The following is a 19,258-nucleotide window of genomic DNA, read 5'->3' as shown; positions in this document are numbered from 1 at the left end:
CTACTAATTTACTGACTTCTCCCCCATCTCCCCCCCCAAACCGGACGCTCAAAATGGTGTAACTTTTTACTGAACCATATGGGGACCATATAGAATAATTTGGTGTAGGAGGAAAACTTTTATTTTGGATGTCTGGTTTAGGCTTTTTTTTGGACCAATTATACTATACTACCTCCGTAACTTTGGAACCGTTCATTTTAGAAGGATTATGCATGGGAGCTTTTTTATTTCAAATTTAATGTAGAACATTTTTGTATAAAGGGTTGTGCATGCTAAACCGCATAGTTTTAGAAATATTGACGAAAAACGTAAAAAACTACGAATTTACCGATTTCTCTCCCCTCTCCCCCCCAAACCCGACGCTCAAAATGGTGTGACTTTTTTCTGAACATTATGTGGACTATATAGAACAATTTGGTGTTGAAGGATAACTTTCACTTTGGATGTCTGGGTTATGCCATCTTTTGGATCAATTCTATCATACTATATTTATTATTAATGGAATAATGTAACAAGACACATTTTTTTTAAATAAAGGCTGTTTTTCTCGAGTTTCAAGTAATTTGGTTAATATTGTTGTCAACTATAGTCCCATAGGGCATGATGCATCGAAATATCTAAACTAAAACAATAAAAGTTGTTACTGGATTTTTTAATATTATTTTTAACATTCAAGGTCAAATATCTCACTTTCACCTTTTTGAGGCTTGTTATTGATTCACATTAAGCCCTTCATATATTTAAAATCCCTAAAAAGGGCTACATCACAGAACTAGTTTTCGATTGGTTGACCAATCATCATCAGTGCTTACGTGATCTAACATGCTAACCACCAAAATATAATATTACAAAAATATGTGGGTAAAAACCCTTTAAAAGTAATCCGTCAAGGAATTTTCATCGATGTTTCCTTGACGGATTACTTTTTACCCACATATTTTTGTAATATTATATTTTGGTGGTTAGCATGTTAGATCACGTAAGCACTGATGATGATTGGTCAACCAATCGAAAACTAGTTCTGTGGTGTAGCCCTTTTTATGGATTTTAAATATATACCTTTTATAAAGGATTAAAGGATTTTATTGTTTTTTTTTTTTGTAGAAATAATAATATTATAGTATTTATTCGAAGATATGTGAGTCAATCTATTTTAAACTTATTCCTGGAAACCTGATAGTCAAAACAGACCCAGCTAAAAATTAAATTAATATAAAAGATATACGATACCTGCAGTATTTCCTTTCGTCTCACGTCGTATATCATCGTTACTAGATTGATCAAGACTCGTATAATGTTGATTCCTATTTCTTCGCTGTTGGTCATTACCAGTAACGTAAACAGTTGGTTGAAAAGAGTCGGCAAGAAAGTTATTAATGTTGTTAGGTGAATGGCGTGGAGGGCCTTCAGAATCTTGCAAGTTTCGACTTCTGAGGGTACTGATGTCGGTTTGGGATCTAATAGTCGTTCGGCGTGGTTGAATAGGTTGTATAAATGTTGATCTTTGGTGTTGATCGTTGATACTAAGTTAAATCCAATCGAAAATATGGGCTTCTGGCTGTCTATCCAATTGATTTCAGGGCCAGCATTCTGAAAAAATATTGTTGTGGATTTAAATAATTGTTATTCTTTTATGTATGTAGTCGTGACCAGACACCTCGTAATGCGACAGTTCGTAACCGGACAGTTGGTAACGGACAATTCGTAACAGCGACAGTTCGTAACTAGACAAATTCGTAACGGACAATTCGTAACGTCCAAATTGAATTATTCTGTTTATTTTTGTTAATGTGGAAACTGTTAACTGTTATCACAGTTATAACTGAAATTATCTTATAGTACCTATATTAAAAGTCTTTAAACAGAAACAAATACTTAAATACATACAAACTTTTAACAATATTCTAAGAGTGTATTCCTCTTATTGTTCCTTAAATTTGCATATACAGTGGTACCTCGATATACGAGTGCCCTAATATACGAGTGTTTTGAGATACGAGCCGCCGAGCGAGCGATGTTTTGCTTTGAGATGAGAGCAAAATTTGACATACGAGGAACAGCTTTTATTAAAATTCATGCCTCTTTTTGACTACCTATTTCTAACTTGAAGGAGGTGATAAATGGTATAATGCCATCTAAGGGCGTTACAATAATTTCCAAGCTCCGGACCTCTCTCCATGAAAAGATGGAGAAACTACTGATGGTGTGGGTGACAGAGAAGCAGCTTCAAGTGGGAACCTCAACACAAAGCATCATATGTGAGAAGGCACGAGCGATTTATAAAAGGGAGGAAGAAACAAACCTCTTTTGACAGTTTTTTAAACGAGCTGCAGATGAAAATGAGCAGTGTGACGAAAATAATGAAGACAACTGACGAAACTTAGCGCTTCCGTAAGCACCTCACTTTTTCTTATGTTTTTACAGAATATGTATGTATTTTTTGTTATTTATAATTAAATGTTTCTTCTTGTAAAAACATTTTTCTTATTTAAAAACACTTAACAAAAACAACTAAGGTGGTTTTTTAGGACTGGAACGGATTAATAACATTTCCGTTAATTTCAATGAGGAAAATTGCTTTGACATACAAGCAATTTGACATACGAGCAAGGTTACGGAACGAATTACCCTCGTATGTCGAGGTACCACTGTACAGTAAAACCTGTGTTACCGGCCACTTGCCAAAAATGGCCACCTGTACTAACGGCCAGTTTAAAAATTCTCCAAACCAATTATGTGTAGACTACAAAAACTAGCAATACCGGCCAATAGTTCTTCCATTTTTAGTGGCCGTTACTGACAGGTTTTACTGTATATGTAGACTACAAAAACTGACAATACCGGCCCCCTTTCTATATCGGCAAATAGTTCTTTCAATTTTAGTGGCCGTTACTGACAGGTTTTACTGTACCTAGACAAAGGAATAATGAAGTACTTAATTCCTGAAATCTTTAATCTGACAATCGTATTTAGACAGTCCCAACTTTTTAAATAAACATTTTGTAAAGGAAAGATTATAATTACCTGTTATTATAATAAACCTTGTGATTGGTAATAGCTTTGGGACATTCAATCAACGGTTATACATTAAAACCTGTCAGTAACGGCCACTAAAAATGAAAGAACTATTGGCCGATATGGAAAGGTGGCCGGTATTGCCAGTTTTTGTAGTCTACATATAATTGGTTTTGAGAATTTTTAAACTGACCGTTAGTACAGGTGGCCGTTTTTGGCAGGTGGCCGGTAAAGCAGGTTTTACTGTAGTTGATAAGAGGGATGGCTTTTATTACTTTAATACTTGGTTTAAATACTTTTATTATATTCTGAAAAACGAAATATGAAATGCCTTAAAAATGTTTATCCTGATACTGATTCGTTAAATTGATAAACATAGTTTCATTAAATTTACAACTGTAATAACAGAGCTTCCACGTTAACAACAGAATAATTCAATTTGGACGTTACGAATTGTCCGTTACGAATTTGTATAGTTACGAACTGTCGCCTTTACGAAGTGTCGCCGTTACGAAGTGTCGCCGTTACGAACTGTCGCCGTTACGAACTGTCGCTGTTACGAATTGTCCGTTACCAACTGTCCGGTTACGAACTGCCGCGTTACGAGATGTCATGGAACCGTATGTAGTATAGGAAACAGGTTGAACCTCGCAAAATGGACACAAGTCCGGTTTTATTTTTTTTCTGGTAATTTCTTTAAAGGGGGTAATTTGTGGCTTTTGCGAAACGTAGCCATTCCTGTACGTTTTGCAAAAAATGTACATGATAGTAAAATGAAGGGGACTATATTTTCTACTATTTATTTCCCGACAGCATATGTCTATCATCCACCGTTCAGCGGGGGTGGCGCCCCAAAGTTGACAAATTTTTAAAAAAGATGTTTTTAAAAGAAAATTATTATTCCCTAACTGTAACGAAAATTAAGAAGAAACCCTGCGGAAATTAATCACAAATAACTGGGCAAGTGCAAATTTTTTAATAACAAGGTGTTAAATTAAAAAACCCCTTTTTAACCATCTGAACCGCCTATGCTTGAGTAAAAAAACTTTCAGCGATTATCCATGTACTGGTGTTATTTACAAATTTGTATAATACACCCCCATATTTTCCCTGGAACCACCAAAAAAAAAGGAGAATAATAATCAAAAATTGACTTGGGCCACCACTGTGACTTTAGGGTGCAAAGAAAATAAAATATGCATAGGTCATAATGTGTAGCAGACAGTGTGTTCTTTTATTTTCCATAAGTACGTTATCCATAAATTGAATAAGTGACGAAAAAAAAAAAAACGAAAACTGGAGCCCTCCAAAGCATTTCTGAGGTTTACGGCGCCATTGTGCCGTAACGGTTGCTTATACGAAAAAAATGCATAGGACCTTATTTGCAGAGAAAATAGTGGTCTTTAATTCTGTATATGTTTTGTTTTAAAAAAATGAATAGGTAATGAGAAAATCGTAAAAACATGCTCTACAAGGGATAGGGGTAGTTTCTGCAGTTTATTTTCAAGGATAGGGGTAGTTTCCGCAGGAATGTTGCAATAATCATATATATTTATAAAAAAACCCTATTGATGGAGCATATGTTCATATGGGCCAAAAAGCAAAAAAAATTTTTTTTCAACCCACCCTTTATTTATTTTCTTTTTGGCTACAGGGGTTGCATTAGGAAATCGCTTTTGGTGTCCATGCATGGGTAATAAGAACGTGCACAAAATGATATATGGAGCATTTTAATAAAGGGCATGGTGTGTGAAGGATTCCAAGAAAATCACTTTCTTTATTAATTCTCCTACTTTTTGGGGTGATTCCGGAAAAAAAATGGGGGTGAATTATAGAAATTTGTAAATAACAGCAGTACATGGATAATCGCTGAAAGTTCTTTTACTCTAGCATAGGCGGTTCAGATGGTATAAAAAGGGGTTTTTTTAAATGTAACTTAAAAAATTTGCAATTGCCCTTAAATGAAACCTATACCAAAAAATCAGCCACTTACTTGTGATTAATTGCCGTACGGTTTATTCTTAATTTTCAGTACAGTTAGGAAAAAATATATTTTTTAAAAACATATTTTTTTAAAATTTGTCAACTTTGGGGAGCCACCCCCGCTAAACGGTGTGTGATAGACATATGCTGTCGAGAAATAAATAGTAGGAAATATAGTCCTCTTCATTTTATTATTAAGCAAATTTTTTGCAAAACGTACAGGAAGGGCTACGTTTCGCAAAAACCACAAATTACCCCCTTTAAAGGGATGAAAAGGGGGCTTCTGGGGCGAATTTTTTTAAGAAAATGTTAGTTTCATAATAAGCACCCCTTCATATACCAGAAAAAAAAGAATGTGTGTGTACTTTGTACGCACGTAAAAAGTTATACTTCTATTATATTATTTCTTAAAAATAAATATAATTTAAACAGTTTGTTTTAATTTTTTTTAAACATCAAACTAATTTTGTGCTTGCCGCTTTCAAAAAAATAAAAAAAAAGTATAGGATTGCACTGGATTCGAACTCAAGACCTCTCGATCTCTGGCCGAATGCAATACCAAACACGCTACGACGACTGTGTCTGTATCGGTTCGGACGTACCTAATGACAATTCACGGTAACAAACAGACAAGGTGTGAAGTATGATAAATATACAATAAAATGTTTTAATAATACTCATCTTACTCCTGAGGAAGGCAAAACCAAAGACACAAAAATTATAATAAATATATTTACTAAAAACACTAATATATTCTTTTCACACCTTTTCTTGGACTGACATATTTATACATAACTAGAAAGATTTAGCAACTAAACGCCATACTGTCTGTGTGCGCATGCGCGCAGTATTATGAAATTTTACTCTCAATCGCGCCTAAAGAAGTATAACTTCAAAAATAAAACCGGACTTGTGTTCATTTTGCGAGGTTCAACCTCTGTTTCCTACACTAATGTATGTACTTGAATTATCAGATAAGGTCCAGAGTATATTGGTTCTGGACAGACTGGATAATTAAAATGATAAAAATACTTACCCCTTTCCCTAGTCCGAAGGGATGTATCGACAAATATCCCGGCAGCAGATGCGAAGCCACAGGAATCACCTGCGTCTCGACATTCAACCGTCCTTTTTGCAGCAATGGTAACCAGGCATAGCCCACGCAATTCTCTATGCCGTTCTCTCGCTTTTTGGTAATATCACAGGAAATGTGGTAAAAGGTAAACAATAAATGATGAGAAAAGAGAATATTCGTCGGAAGCCTTATCTTGACCTCTTCGTACCAAGTAGGGAACGTGTTGTGATGTAGAACGGCGCAAGACGTCTGCGACACGAGCAGAGGTTGGCCAGGCCTGCCGTATATACACTGAAAAAAATATTTTGTTTAAGAGAATGTACGGAGATCAATTATAAAATCATTATATTAATGATTTCTCATCAAAACTTCAGAAACTGTATTCACAGATAATTAAATAAAGGAAAGAAAGAGATAAACAAGGTCAAATAGAGATGGATAAATATACAGGGTGATTGATTAGTAGGGTAAAGCTCAATAGCTCCGCTATAGTAATAGATAGCAATAAAAGTTAATAACAAAAATTTTAGCCACCTTTGAGCTTCACATTACAAAATTAGTTAGAATGTTACAGGGTGTTCGATAACACAGTGGCAGACCTAACTTATGTTTTTTTAAATGGAACACCCTATATTTTATTTTATATTCGAAATCCTGTTAACTTCTCCATCACAAAAATATAAAGGTTTGTAATGTTATACAGGGTATTTACAAAGTTATAACCAATTTTGTATGAAAATCGTAACAAGTTCAACTCCCTGTATAAATAAAAATAAGCACAACAGCAATGGTTAATGCCATATTTTTTTATTTATTGTCAAAATTTTTAAGAATTATTGATATTGCTAATTTTCTTTATATCAAATACAGGGTGAGTCAAAACGCAAGTACATTATTTTATCAGTAATGTTAAATGGAACACCCTGTATTTTATATCAATATTGAAAAGTAACATTAACGTACTTTAATTTTTATATAACATTCCCTATGCCCAAATTTATTAGTTTTCGAGATATTTTCATTTTTCAGAGCAAATTATTTTAGGTGTTTAAATTTATCTAAATTTTAAGTAAGCCATGACTGAATTGACAATTGAAGATTACCGATTATCAATCCGGTAATCAATGTAACACTGTAGCAAATAAAGAAATAAAAATAATTTATTAGTAATACATTTTACAAACAAAAACACAACCACTACATGCAACATTTTTGAAACAGTTAAAACTATCTTTTTATGTAAATGCAACAAATAAACAAAGAAAATTAGTAATAAATTTTACAAAAAACACACAAACACAAAATACAATATTTTGTGAAGACAATTAAACACTACTTTTGTATGTAAATGTAACAATGTAACAAATAAAGAACGAAACATAATTTATCAGTAATACATATTGCAAAAAAACATGTTTGAAAAAATTAGAAGCTACTTTTAATAAAATATTTTTAATATTTAATTACATAAGGTGTTCAAAATTATCTCCTAACACATTTATGTACGCCTACAAACGATCATTGAATACTTACTCTACGGAGCATTTGTAAATTAACACATCGAAATACACTTTGTATTCTATTTTTCATCTCATCCCTTGTTGTTGGAGGTATTTTATAAACTTCATTATTAACGTAACCCCAAAAAATCAGTCCAGTTTATTAAATTCTGGTGATTTGGGTGGCCACGCTACTGGTCCATTGAAAAATGAAAATATCTCGAAAACTAATCAATTTAGACATAGGGAATGTTATCTAAAAATTAAAGTACGGTAATGGTACTTTTCAATAGTGATATAAAATACAGGGTGTTCCATTTAAAATTACTGAGAAAATAATGTACTTGCGTTTTGACTCACCCTGTATTTGATATAAAGAAAATTAGCAATATCGACCATTCTTGAAAATTTTGACAATACGTTAAAAAATATGGCATTAATAAACCATTGTTGTTTTGCTTATTTTTATTTATACAGGGAGTTGAACTTGTTACGATTTTCATATAAAATTGGTTATAACTTTGTAAATACCCTGTATAACATAACAAACCTTTATATTTTTGTGATGGAGAAGTTAACAGGATTTCGAATATAAAATAAAATATAGGGTGTTACATTTAAAAAAACATAAGTTTGGTCTGCCACTGTGTTATCGAACACCCTGTAACATTCTAACTAATTTTGTAATGTGAAGCTCAAAGGTGGCTAAAATTTTTGTTATTAACTTTTATTGCTATCTATTACTATAACGGAGCTATTGAGCTTTACCCTACTAATCAATCACCCTGTAAATACGAAGGAAATAGTTTTATAAATACAAAACAAAAACATAGTGGACCAAAACTCTAAAAATGCCTAATTATCTCTTAAATGGATAGTCCTAATTGTATAAAAATCGGGATAATGCTTTCAATGTTACCAGATTTAGCATTTTTCTGATATCATTAGTCACTTTGCTTTTTTAAATACAACACTCGGTATATTGTAGGTATTATTATTAGAATCCGGGACAATAGTTTGACGTTTCTTTAAAAGTTTTGTAAAATAATTAAAGCTGACATTGTTTTATGTGGTTTTAAAATCTCTACAATAAAGATCGATTTTAATGAAAAAGTGCGAATTACTGTTTTAATGATGAGTGACTACGACGATAGAAAAAAATCTTATAGTGAAGTAGTCAACTTGTGATTCTTTCTCAAAAACCATTCTCCTATTTACAAAACATTGTAAAGCGCTTTGAGGAAACTGGACGAGTAAAATATGGCATTTAACAGGTAGATCAAAAACTGTTATAAATCACAATACAATTTTAGATTTAATGCAGAGTTTCAAAGATCCATATACATCCTTACGCAGAGCTGAACAAATACATGATGTAGGTCAGTCTGCAGTCTTGCGTGTACTACATAAGAATTAAGTCCTACAAAATCCAGTTTTTACAAGAATTAACGATTTAGAATGAAGAATTAAAAGACCGCAGATTACAGTTTATAGACGAAGCAACGAAGCACTAAAAAGCCCAAAACCTAGGAATTTTGTGCAGCAAGATGAATCGTCATGGAACTTTTTGCATTCAATTCGAGAGAGTGTCAGGCAATTTTATGAACTAAATTGATCTCCGGCAAAAAATTTTGTGCATGAGAAAATGCATTTTGAAGGTGCATCTCGAAGAGATGGAAAATGAAAAATTTAGAACTCAGGAAATATTGAAGGAAATGAGTTCAACTTTTATATTTGGGGGTTTTGGAGGTCAGTGAACACAAATTCCATGACGGCGATGGTCTCCGAGGTACCTGGTGCTCATGGTGGAGCTCGTCGCCTGGGAGGATCGAATAATTCGCGGGACGATCGAATAATTCGCAAAATGAAGATTGGATTGGAAAACTGAAAAATAGGCGTTTAATATTTTTCAGAAATCTATCGAATGACACTAAAGACGACCCCCCACTTCATCCCCTGGAGGTGAGGTGGGGGTAACTTTAAAATCTTAAACGGAAACGCCCATTTTTTATTACAGATTTGGATTGCTTACGAAAAATAAGCAACTTTTATTCGAGAAATTTTTTCGAATTGTGGATTGATGGCGCTATAACCGAAAAAAACGATTTATCGTGATACCATAGGTAAATTATAGAAACGGTCTAATATCTCGAGAAATACACTTCCAAATAAAAGACCAAAAAATACGTATTTAATATTTTTCAAGAACCTATCGAATAACATTAAACACGACTCTCCACTCCACCCCCTGGAGGTGGGGTGGGGGTTGACTTTAAAATCTTAAATGGGAATCCCCATGTTTTATTGCAGATTTGGATTCCTCATGAAAAAATGAGTAATATCTATTCGAAACATTTTTTAGAATTGTTAATAGATGGCGCTAATAAATAGTGTTTTTCCGATTATAGCGTCATCTATCCACAATTCGAAAAAATGTCTCGAATAAAAGTTACTTATTTTTACGTAAGGAATTCAAATCTGCAATGCAAAATGGGGGCTCCTATTTAAGATTTTAAAGTTACACCTCGGGTCGTGGTTTTATGTTATTCGATAGGTTCTTAATAAATATTTATAAAAGACGTATTTTTTGGTTTTTTAATTGGAAGTGTATTTCTCGAGATATTAGACCGTTTCTATAATTTACCTACGGTATCACGAAAAAAATCGTTTTTTCCGATTATAGCGCCATCTATCCACAATTCAAAAAAATGTCTCGAATAAGAGTTGCTTACTTTTACGTAAGCAATCCAAATCTGCAATAACAAATGGGGTTTCTATTTAATATTTTAAAGTTACCCCCACCCCACCTCGAGGGGGTGGAGTGGGGTGGTCGTGTTTAGTGTCATTCGATAGATTTTTGAAAAATATTGAACATGTATTTTTCAATTTTTCGATCCAATCTTCATTTCACGAATTATTCGATCGTCCCGCGAATTATTCGGTCGTCCCAGGCGACGAGTTCCATCGCCGTCATGAAATTCGTGTTCAGTGACCTCCAAAACCCTTAAGTATAAAAATTGAACTCATTTTCGTCAATATTTCCTGAGTCCTAAATTTTTTATTTTCCATCTCTTCGAGATGCACTTTGAAAATGCATTTTTTTATGCACAAAATTTTTTGCCGGAGATCAATTTAGTTCACAAAATTGCCTGACACTCTTACGAATCGAATGCAAAAAGTTGCATGACGATTCATCTTACTGCACAAAATTCCTAGGTTTAATGCTTCGTTGCCTCGTCTATTAGTGGGGTAATGAATAATGATGAATAAAAGTTTAACTGACGAGAACTTTCTCGAAATATTCTGTCAAATAAATATGTCGAAAACTAATAACTTTTTCGTTACGAATGAAGAGTATATTATTTACATAGAAAGTATTGGAGAGTCAAAAAATTGCACTAAAATAGCAATTCCGCCAGTGGCGTAGAATTTGGGAACAGTCGACCATTTAGTGTCCCATGTCGTATGCTTCTGGTAGTAGCCAGAAACGCCTATTTGTCATAATTTTATAGGGTGTACAGTACCTACACTTTCTGTCAAGAATGACAAGGATATGTCAGTACTAGGTACATAGTTTTTAAATATTTAAATAAAACACCCTGTAACTCAATAAGGTGACACATTTTATTTGAGTGATTTGGGTTAAATCTTAATATTTTGAGCTCTAGAATCTACAACTCAGAGATTGGACATTCTTAAAGAATCACCCTGTATATGGTTCATATCTTCAATTACAACACTATTCGACTTACCGGCAATCCTTTGGCTTCTTCATTATCCGAATCACGTAACTCTATGACGCAAGCAATGTTTCTAGCTCTGGCAAATGTCTTCTGAGTGTCAAAATTAAGATTTAACGGGTACACATAGAGATGATTGAGAAACGTGGTGTAAGGATTGATGTCCTTGTCGGATAATCCTTCCAGTTCAGCCAATTCTATGGTTGGTTCAGATGTTGGAGGTAGTGGAAATGGTTTCAGAGGTGATAGAGAGGTCGATAAGGTATCTAAACAAAATTAAATTGAAGTATTTTTAAGTACATATAACACTAAGTACACTATTACTCACTTGGTGGTAGATCACTAACAGGAGACAGTTTAATTTCCAAAGATCCGGGAATCACAGTGAATTTGTTAAATTTGTCAGGCTTCCTATAATCCGACAACAGCTTTAACAACTCTTCGTCATTAAGTTTGTTCGGCTCTTGTCTGTATATCGCGTGGAAATCTGACGTGATATCCAATTCGTTACTATATAACCTAAAACGTTCAATTAGTTCTATTAGTTTCGAAAAATATTTCCACACTTGACAAAAACAACAATTTACCTAACTCATCGCTATTGATAACGTTGACCAACGAAATACTAAAAAAAGTAAATGAAGAAACAGTTGAGCGTTGATTAAAAGCTGTAGCGACTGTGGATGAAAATTTGCGCTAAGATGGTGCAAACCCCAGAGCAAAAAGACGCAATAATTATTAGACAACCCACCTTGTTCGCCAGACTTGTCCCCTGTGACTTTTATTTTCTAAAGGAAAATCGGGATATTAAGGGACAATATTTTGACAGTGTGAAAGCACATAAATCTTTTATTTTTAAGTTAATTTTATTATTTTATATTATAATGACCTTTACACGCGACTTTATAATAAATTCGAAAAAACGTCGTTTTTGGGGATGAAAAAAAATATGAAATATGTGTACAGTACATAATATTCAGTACAATTCAAAGAATATTAAAAAAAATAAGGCAAAATATTGAAAAATAAGCCAACGGTGGCAAACTTTTACAGACACCTGCAAACAAAAATTGATTTTGCGGTGGACATCAGAACTCATCATTCGATCATATAAAACAAAAAATTCAAAAATATTTTATTAGCTTATGAGTTTCTCGAGGTAACACCGTAGAGTTTTTTTTAGATTTATCGATTTTGGGTTTTTGGTATCTGTTAAATATCAAATATTCAGAATTAATATCCGATATTGAACAGTATATCACATCAACCAATTTGTTACTATATTTTAACATGTGCGGGTTATTTAATTTGTTTAATTGTTGCAATTCATAAACAATATTTTCGGCAATGAACATTAATTTAGCTGACTAAGAAAAAACCTTAGTTCTTTTGTCGTGTGGGCTATGACCCAATTCATATTGCCAACAAGAGAGAACATACTTTTAGAATCATTCATTAGAATCAACTCAACCAACATTCGAGTAACTTCAACGAGTCAATATGTAGCATCATAACAGACTAAAACTAATTCGCGTACGAGCCACATATCAGTACAACTACGTTCTCCCGGGGTTGGTTCTACTACCCTGGTGTCAGTCGCTATCAATAAATTTTCTAAGTGCTATTGGTGTTTCAATAACAGCCGATCGTCTTCCACTGAGCCCGAAGATTAGACATGGTCCTTCGAGCCGGACTCAGAGGTAAAAATGAGGAATTTTTTGTAAAAAGAGCGTAAAAATCAACATATTTATCATTGTTAAACAAAATATCTTGAAAGCGTTATCTCACAAAATGTCTAAAGAAAATCTATGCAAAATTTCAGGTGGATCAGTCAAGTAGTTTTTAAGACGCAACAATAGCGATCAACAGGTAGCAACAAACGCGGTCCAAGATTGCGGCTGTAATTTTCAATATTTTTTCGAGATATTTGGCACAAATATTCGTAATATAATAAAGAATGGCGGTACAGAGCCCAATTTCAGAAATATTTTAGTATGTAGAAATTACTCTATAACTAAATAAAATATTGCAAAAAGGAGCATGTACCGCCATTAAGAACAAAAAAAGAAACTTTCGTCAAACAAACTTTTTTATCCCATGCCTAGATTTTGTGTCATATTGGACCTAGTAAAATTTTTTATCTCTAACAAGAAATCGAACATATTATAACTAAATAATTGATTAGCCAACACAGAGAAAGTGTCACTGTCATTTTGACAAACCTGCGCCAGATTTCTATTCTGTTATCTGCATAGGGATTACGAACACTCGATACGAATCGTATCCGCCATGTTTTACCGTAGCGCCGTAAAGTGTTCGTAATCCGTATACAGATAACAGACCAGAAATCTGACGCAGGTTTGTCAAAATGACAGTGACCCTTTCTCTATGTTGAGTAATCAGTTATTTAGTTATAATATGTCCGATTTCTTGTTCGAGATAAAAATTTTACTAGGTCCAATATGACACAAAATCTAGGCATGGAATAAAAAAGTTTATTTGAAGAAAGTTTATTTTTGTATTCTTCTTAATGGCGATACAGGCTCCTTTTTGCAATATTTTATTTAGTTATAGAGTAATTTCCACATACTAACATATTTCTCAAATTGGGCTCTGTACCTCCATTCTTTATTATATTACGAATATGTGTGCCAAATATCTCGACAAAATTACAGCCGCAATCTTGGACCGCGTTTGTTGCTACCTGTTGATCGCTACTGTTGCCTCTTAAGAGGAAACAGTAGCGATCAACAGGTAGCAACAAACGCGTTCCAAGATTGCGGCTATAATTTTGAATATTTTGTCGAGATATTTGGCACGACTTATTCGTAATATAATAAAGAATGGCGGCACAGAGCCCAATTTCAGAAATATGTTAGTATGTGGAAATTACTCTATAACTAAATAAAATATTGCAAAAAGGAGCCTGTACCGCCATTAAGAAAGACAAAAAAATACACTTCAAATAAACTTTTTTATCCCGTGCCTAGATTTTAAGTCACATTGGAACTACTAAAAATCGATTTTTTTATAACAAGAAATCGAACGTCACTGACTTGGCAACATTTAGCGCCTATGTGTATAAAAATTATTGTTTTTGATAGTATAAACGTCACTGTCAATATCGAATTACCGATGCACTGTTGCCTCACTTTTGAAAGTTCGCAGAAATTTCGCAATCTTGGACCGCGTTTATTGCTACCTGTTGATCGCTACTGTATCACCTTAAGTTACAATGTCCACCGGCTTTGAAAAAAGCCGTTTTGAGAAAAATGCGTTTAAAATGTTGACAACTTTATTTTCAATTTCTTTTTTGTCTGTTAAATCGTAAAATGATGCAACCGGAATATGTTTTTGAATCGCGGAGTAATTTACAAAAGAGAAGGAGGCAGTTGTTGAACGTTTCTCACTACACTCAAGCGCGCTGGCGCGAAACTGCTGCAAAGCGAGTCGAAGGTAGGGAGTAGGGATATTCAACATGCTGTATTTCCGGTAATTTTGCTCCGATCAATGTTAAATTTTCAGATAGTATTCTTGAATTTATTTCATTAAAAATAATAAAAAATATGAAAAATTTTCAAGCCGTATCACCCTTGCAGCAGAATAAGGGTTAAACTTACCTAAAAACTGGCCTGGCAGCCCAAGCGAAAGGCATCCTGTACTTCCCAAGTCTCTGACAGCACATCGCTATATTTCTATAAAACTTCTGACTAACTTTCGGATCCTTATTGGCTTTCACGTACGGCTCCGATGTCGGCCCTATCCCTCCCTGTAGAACTTTCTCTATTCTAACGACTAGAAAGATATCCGGGTGGGGATTCGTGATGCTGAGAAGGGCCTGTCGGGGATAGAACAACCATTCGGAGTTTAAATCTGGGGGAAGTCCCAGCTTAACGCTATTCGTCTCGCTGTTAATGCCGTTATTGAAAGTATTTCTAATGTTGCTACTGTTTACATCAAAATGGAAATTTTCAGTCAGTTTTCTATTGTTTTTGGCATCGAATAGGCACAAGGTTGTATGGTACGGTTCAACTTGGCAAAGGTTATCTTTATCATCAACTACTTGCAATTTTAACCTAAAAAAACATACGGATGGATAAGTCAAGGATTTATTACACATATCTGCATTTCATTAACTTTATTGCTTTTTAAACAATAAATCATAAAATAAAAATATAGACAATTCAAATATTCTTCAAATTTCATTGTGACCGAAAGCCACCCGTTGGACATATGATGCATTACGTGTGGCCTAACTCTTACAACAATAGGACATTCCAAGACTTTGACGTTTATGACACCGCTGGGAGACAAACATTGGTCGCGTTGTGGGCAGAGACATGTAAAGAGGATAGACTTGGCTAGGGATATGCCACTCAATGCATCGGGGTATAACGTCGACATAGGATTGAGTGGTCTAACCATCTTTGTCAGTCACATGCGCGGGCTCTTTTGGTTAAAAGAGATAGATAGACCACCGATCGACTGTTTCCGCGTTACGCTTTTTTGGTGAGTATGCCGAGTCTAGGCTTAATAGGGCTTTTCATCGATTGTCATTTGTTTCGAGCTTCTGTCATGTGTCACATAATATTAATATATCTACGTCATACGTCTTTGGTTTGTATCATTGGTATGTACCAATAACGTACGACGTAGATATATTAATATTATGTGACACACGACATAAGCTCGAAACAAATGACTGTGAATGAAAAGCCCTATATGTCAATGGTTGTGGGTCGCGTTCACCAGATGCAAACGTTGGCAATCAGTTTGTGCTTGACAGCAAACACGTTTGGAAAGCGATCGTCATTTTTGCAAGCATAAAATATTTATTCTGAACTTATATATTATAGAATATATTTTATAATGTTTTTATATATAAAATAACGGGTACTGAAGACATTCAGCTACGTTATTATCTATTAAATCCATTTTCTTTTTTCTTTTAATAAAAAAATAATTTTAAAAACTTATTTATTGAGAAAATTTATTTTAGGTTACGTTCAAACCAAACAAGCAAAATGTCAAATTTTAACCTAAACAACCAACCGTTCAGCTCGCTGTCAACAAGTTTAAGAATCAAAGCGCAAACAGTTGTGAACGTGTTTTCATCTGGTGAATGCAGTCATTGTATTTGTTTATATTTGTACCACATTGTGTTTTTACTTTTACGTTTAATAATTTTTTATTGTATTTACCGAACGTTTTGTTGTTGATTTTGTTTAGTTTTTAGTTGTAGAAGTACTTGAACGACTTTATTTAGTTTTCAGTGAATAAATAAACATGAGTGAATATTTTCGAAAGTTCTTCTTCTTCTATGGCACTACAGCCCAAATTGAGCCTTGGCCTCCTTTATTTTTTGCCTCCACCCTTGTTTGTCTGTGGCTGCTCTTCTCCATACAGGGACTCCTAAAAGTGCTTGTGCGTCGCTGCTTACCGTGATTTCCCAGCGCTTTCTTAACTTTCCAGCCGGTCTCTTTCCCTGCATTCTAGCATTCAGTGCTCTCTTTGGCAGCCTATTCTCTCCCATTCTTATCACATGTCCAGTCCATTGTAATCTTTGTATTCTAATTAAGTTTAACAGGAGTGTTTTCTTATAAAGTTGATAAAGCCCATTATTGTATCGAACTATGAAGATTCCGTTTTTCCTCACAGATTCTATACTGCGTTCCACGGTCACCTTTCAGTACATACTCTTATGAAGAACAGTGTTGCCAAGAGATATTAATATTTATATTAAATAAATTTTAAAGTATTTTTATACCTCACTTGGTCTATTAAATTTGTCAGTATGTATGAGAAATCTTGTAAGCTGTCAAAGCAAAGGGAGTTTAGCTCGGTGGTAGTGCATTCGACCGGAAATCGAGAGGTCGCCGGTTCGAATCCGTGTGTTATCTAACTTTTTTTTATTTTTAGTATTGTTTTAATAAAAATTTTTGGAAAGTAGTAAGTAAAAATTAGTTTAATCTTTAAATACAAATAACCTATTGAAAGTATATTTATTTCGTTGAAATCATATAACAGAAGTATAACTTCTTACGTGCGTACAAAGTACATGTGTTAAAAAGTACATTTTTAAGGCACTCATGTGAATTGCAGAATTCGCTTCGCTCATTCTGCAAACTTTCACATGCGTGCCTTAAAAGTGTACTTTTAACACTTATGTATATCATAAATAACTATTAAATATAATATTAATCACAGGCTACTTATAATTAATATTCAAATGATATATCTTTAATATCGTATTAATATCGTATAAATATCTTTCATAGTACCTATATATGAATTATTTAAAAATAATAAAACTAAAAGATTTTCAAATCAAGATGTTTTGGACTTCTGGAATATTCTATTTAGACGGACTTTAAGTTCGTCTGCTTAAAACCGGCAACACTGAGCTGCAAGGTTCCATAAGTTTTATATTGGGATATGCTGTTTTTGTAAGTCACTTTCAGGACCCATGCTTCACTGCTATAGCATGCTATTGGTCGAATTAAGATTTTATAGATTCTCACCTTTGTATTCCGGTGGACCACTTTTAGACTGAAATATATGGGAGAGGGCAAAATAAGCTCTGTTTGCCTGCGTTATTTTCTTCCGGATTTCTTTGTCTTCTTCTCCATATATGCATTTCGGCATATATTTCTTCTCCCAGGTATGTAAACTTTTTAATCATTTTAAAGTTATCTTCATGTATAATGTTTTGTGGGACTATAGACCTAGCCTTTTCGTTTGCGTTTTTAACTCCGCGTATGTTTCCTGTGCTCCTATTGATGTTCTACTCATAATATTAATACCATCGGCATAAGCGGCCAGTTGAACCGTTCTGTTGGTCAATAGGTTTCCTCGTCCAGTTTGCATTTGCCTAACCGCATACTCCAGTGCCAGGTTAAACAATGTTGGGGCCAGCCCATCTCCCTGTTTCAGTCCCTGCGAGATTTTGAAAAAGTCTGTCCGGTGGTTTTGTATTCGATTTTCGAAAGTTGTTGGTAGAGAATACAGATGTTGCTAGTAGGTACAAGCAAAGGATTGGCAAAATAAATAATATAGATCCATTTTCCCTCAAGGAGTCTGAGTTAACCTACAGTGGAGACAATTTTCCAAGCATATGTAAGTAACTAACATAGTTAGTTATTTAGCATTTTTATAGGACGTTTTATAGCATTTAATCATTGTTTTTGTCTCTCAGATGATAACTTATTTCAGTTTTATGCTTAAAATGTAGCACCGAGGGTACATTTAATTTTACATGCATGGCATTGTTTTTATGTATTTTATTGTTTCATTGTATTATACAGGGTGTCCCGGAAAATAGTGCGTTCCTTAAAGGTATAGGTAGAAGGCACCATGTAGAACAAAAAACTCTTATAACATTTTTTTCTAAATGCAACCGTTTGACCAAAAAATTAAAATACATTTTGGTATGCAAATTTAAACCTGACAACTATGTGAAGTACGCAAATTTAAGCATAGACAGTTCCATGTAAATAGATAGAAGACAGATAGTAAACAGATAGTTTTAAAGAATCCTGTTTAGTGTCAATGACGAAAATGTTTTCGAATCGTGAGTGTATTACCTATTATGTTATTATGTTGATTATTTATGGCAGATCACTGAATGGAGAGGCATACTATAATTATTTCTTTAAAAACGTTTTGCCGGTATTTCTCGTCGTATGAATGATGTTTGTGAAAGTGGGATACTTTGAACATCTATTCGGTATAATAATTATTTTCAAGTAAGTACAACTTAATTATTTAAGTTCCACTGTAAACTATGTCATTCAGTTAAAGCCCTCAGCATTCAACACATTTAAAGCTTACTAAATACATAATACTTGTTCAGTTAAAAGATGTTAGGCCTGGATCCCGCGTAAGAAAGAAAAGTTGATTAATAACAAGCTGAAAATTTGTTAATAGCTTAACGGTGTCTAGTCGGA

The 19,258-nt window shown here is 33.9% G+C and overlaps 1 protein-coding gene across 1 annotated transcript in view; it reads right to left on the bottom strand.

Moving 5' to 3' along the window:
• Positions 1-19,258, bottom strand: part of LOC114325394 (dedicator of cytokinesis protein 9) — a 57,904-nt gene that overhangs the window by 24,011 nt on the left and 14,635 nt on the right. The window contains exons 6-10 of the mRNA XM_028273457.2: positions 14,933-15,388; positions 11,641-11,831; positions 11,325-11,578; positions 6,035-6,364; positions 1,231-1,590 (exon numbers count right to left, since the gene is read on the bottom strand). Coding sequence (XP_028129258.2) covers positions 1,231-1,590; positions 6,035-6,364; positions 11,325-11,578; positions 11,641-11,831; positions 14,933-15,388 — 1,591 coding nt within the window. The remainder of the gene's footprint in view (positions 1-1,230; positions 1,591-6,034; positions 6,365-11,324; positions 11,579-11,640; positions 11,832-14,932; positions 15,389-19,258) is intronic.

This window comes from Diabrotica virgifera, chromosome 6 (assembly GCF_917563875.1).
Source record: "Diabrotica virgifera virgifera chromosome 6, PGI_DIABVI_V3a".
NCBI lineage: Eukaryota > Metazoa > Arthropoda > Insecta > Coleoptera > Chrysomelidae > Diabrotica > Diabrotica virgifera.
The sequence above is the reverse complement of the archived record's forward strand: the minus strand, read 5'-3'. Positions and strand labels throughout refer to the sequence as shown.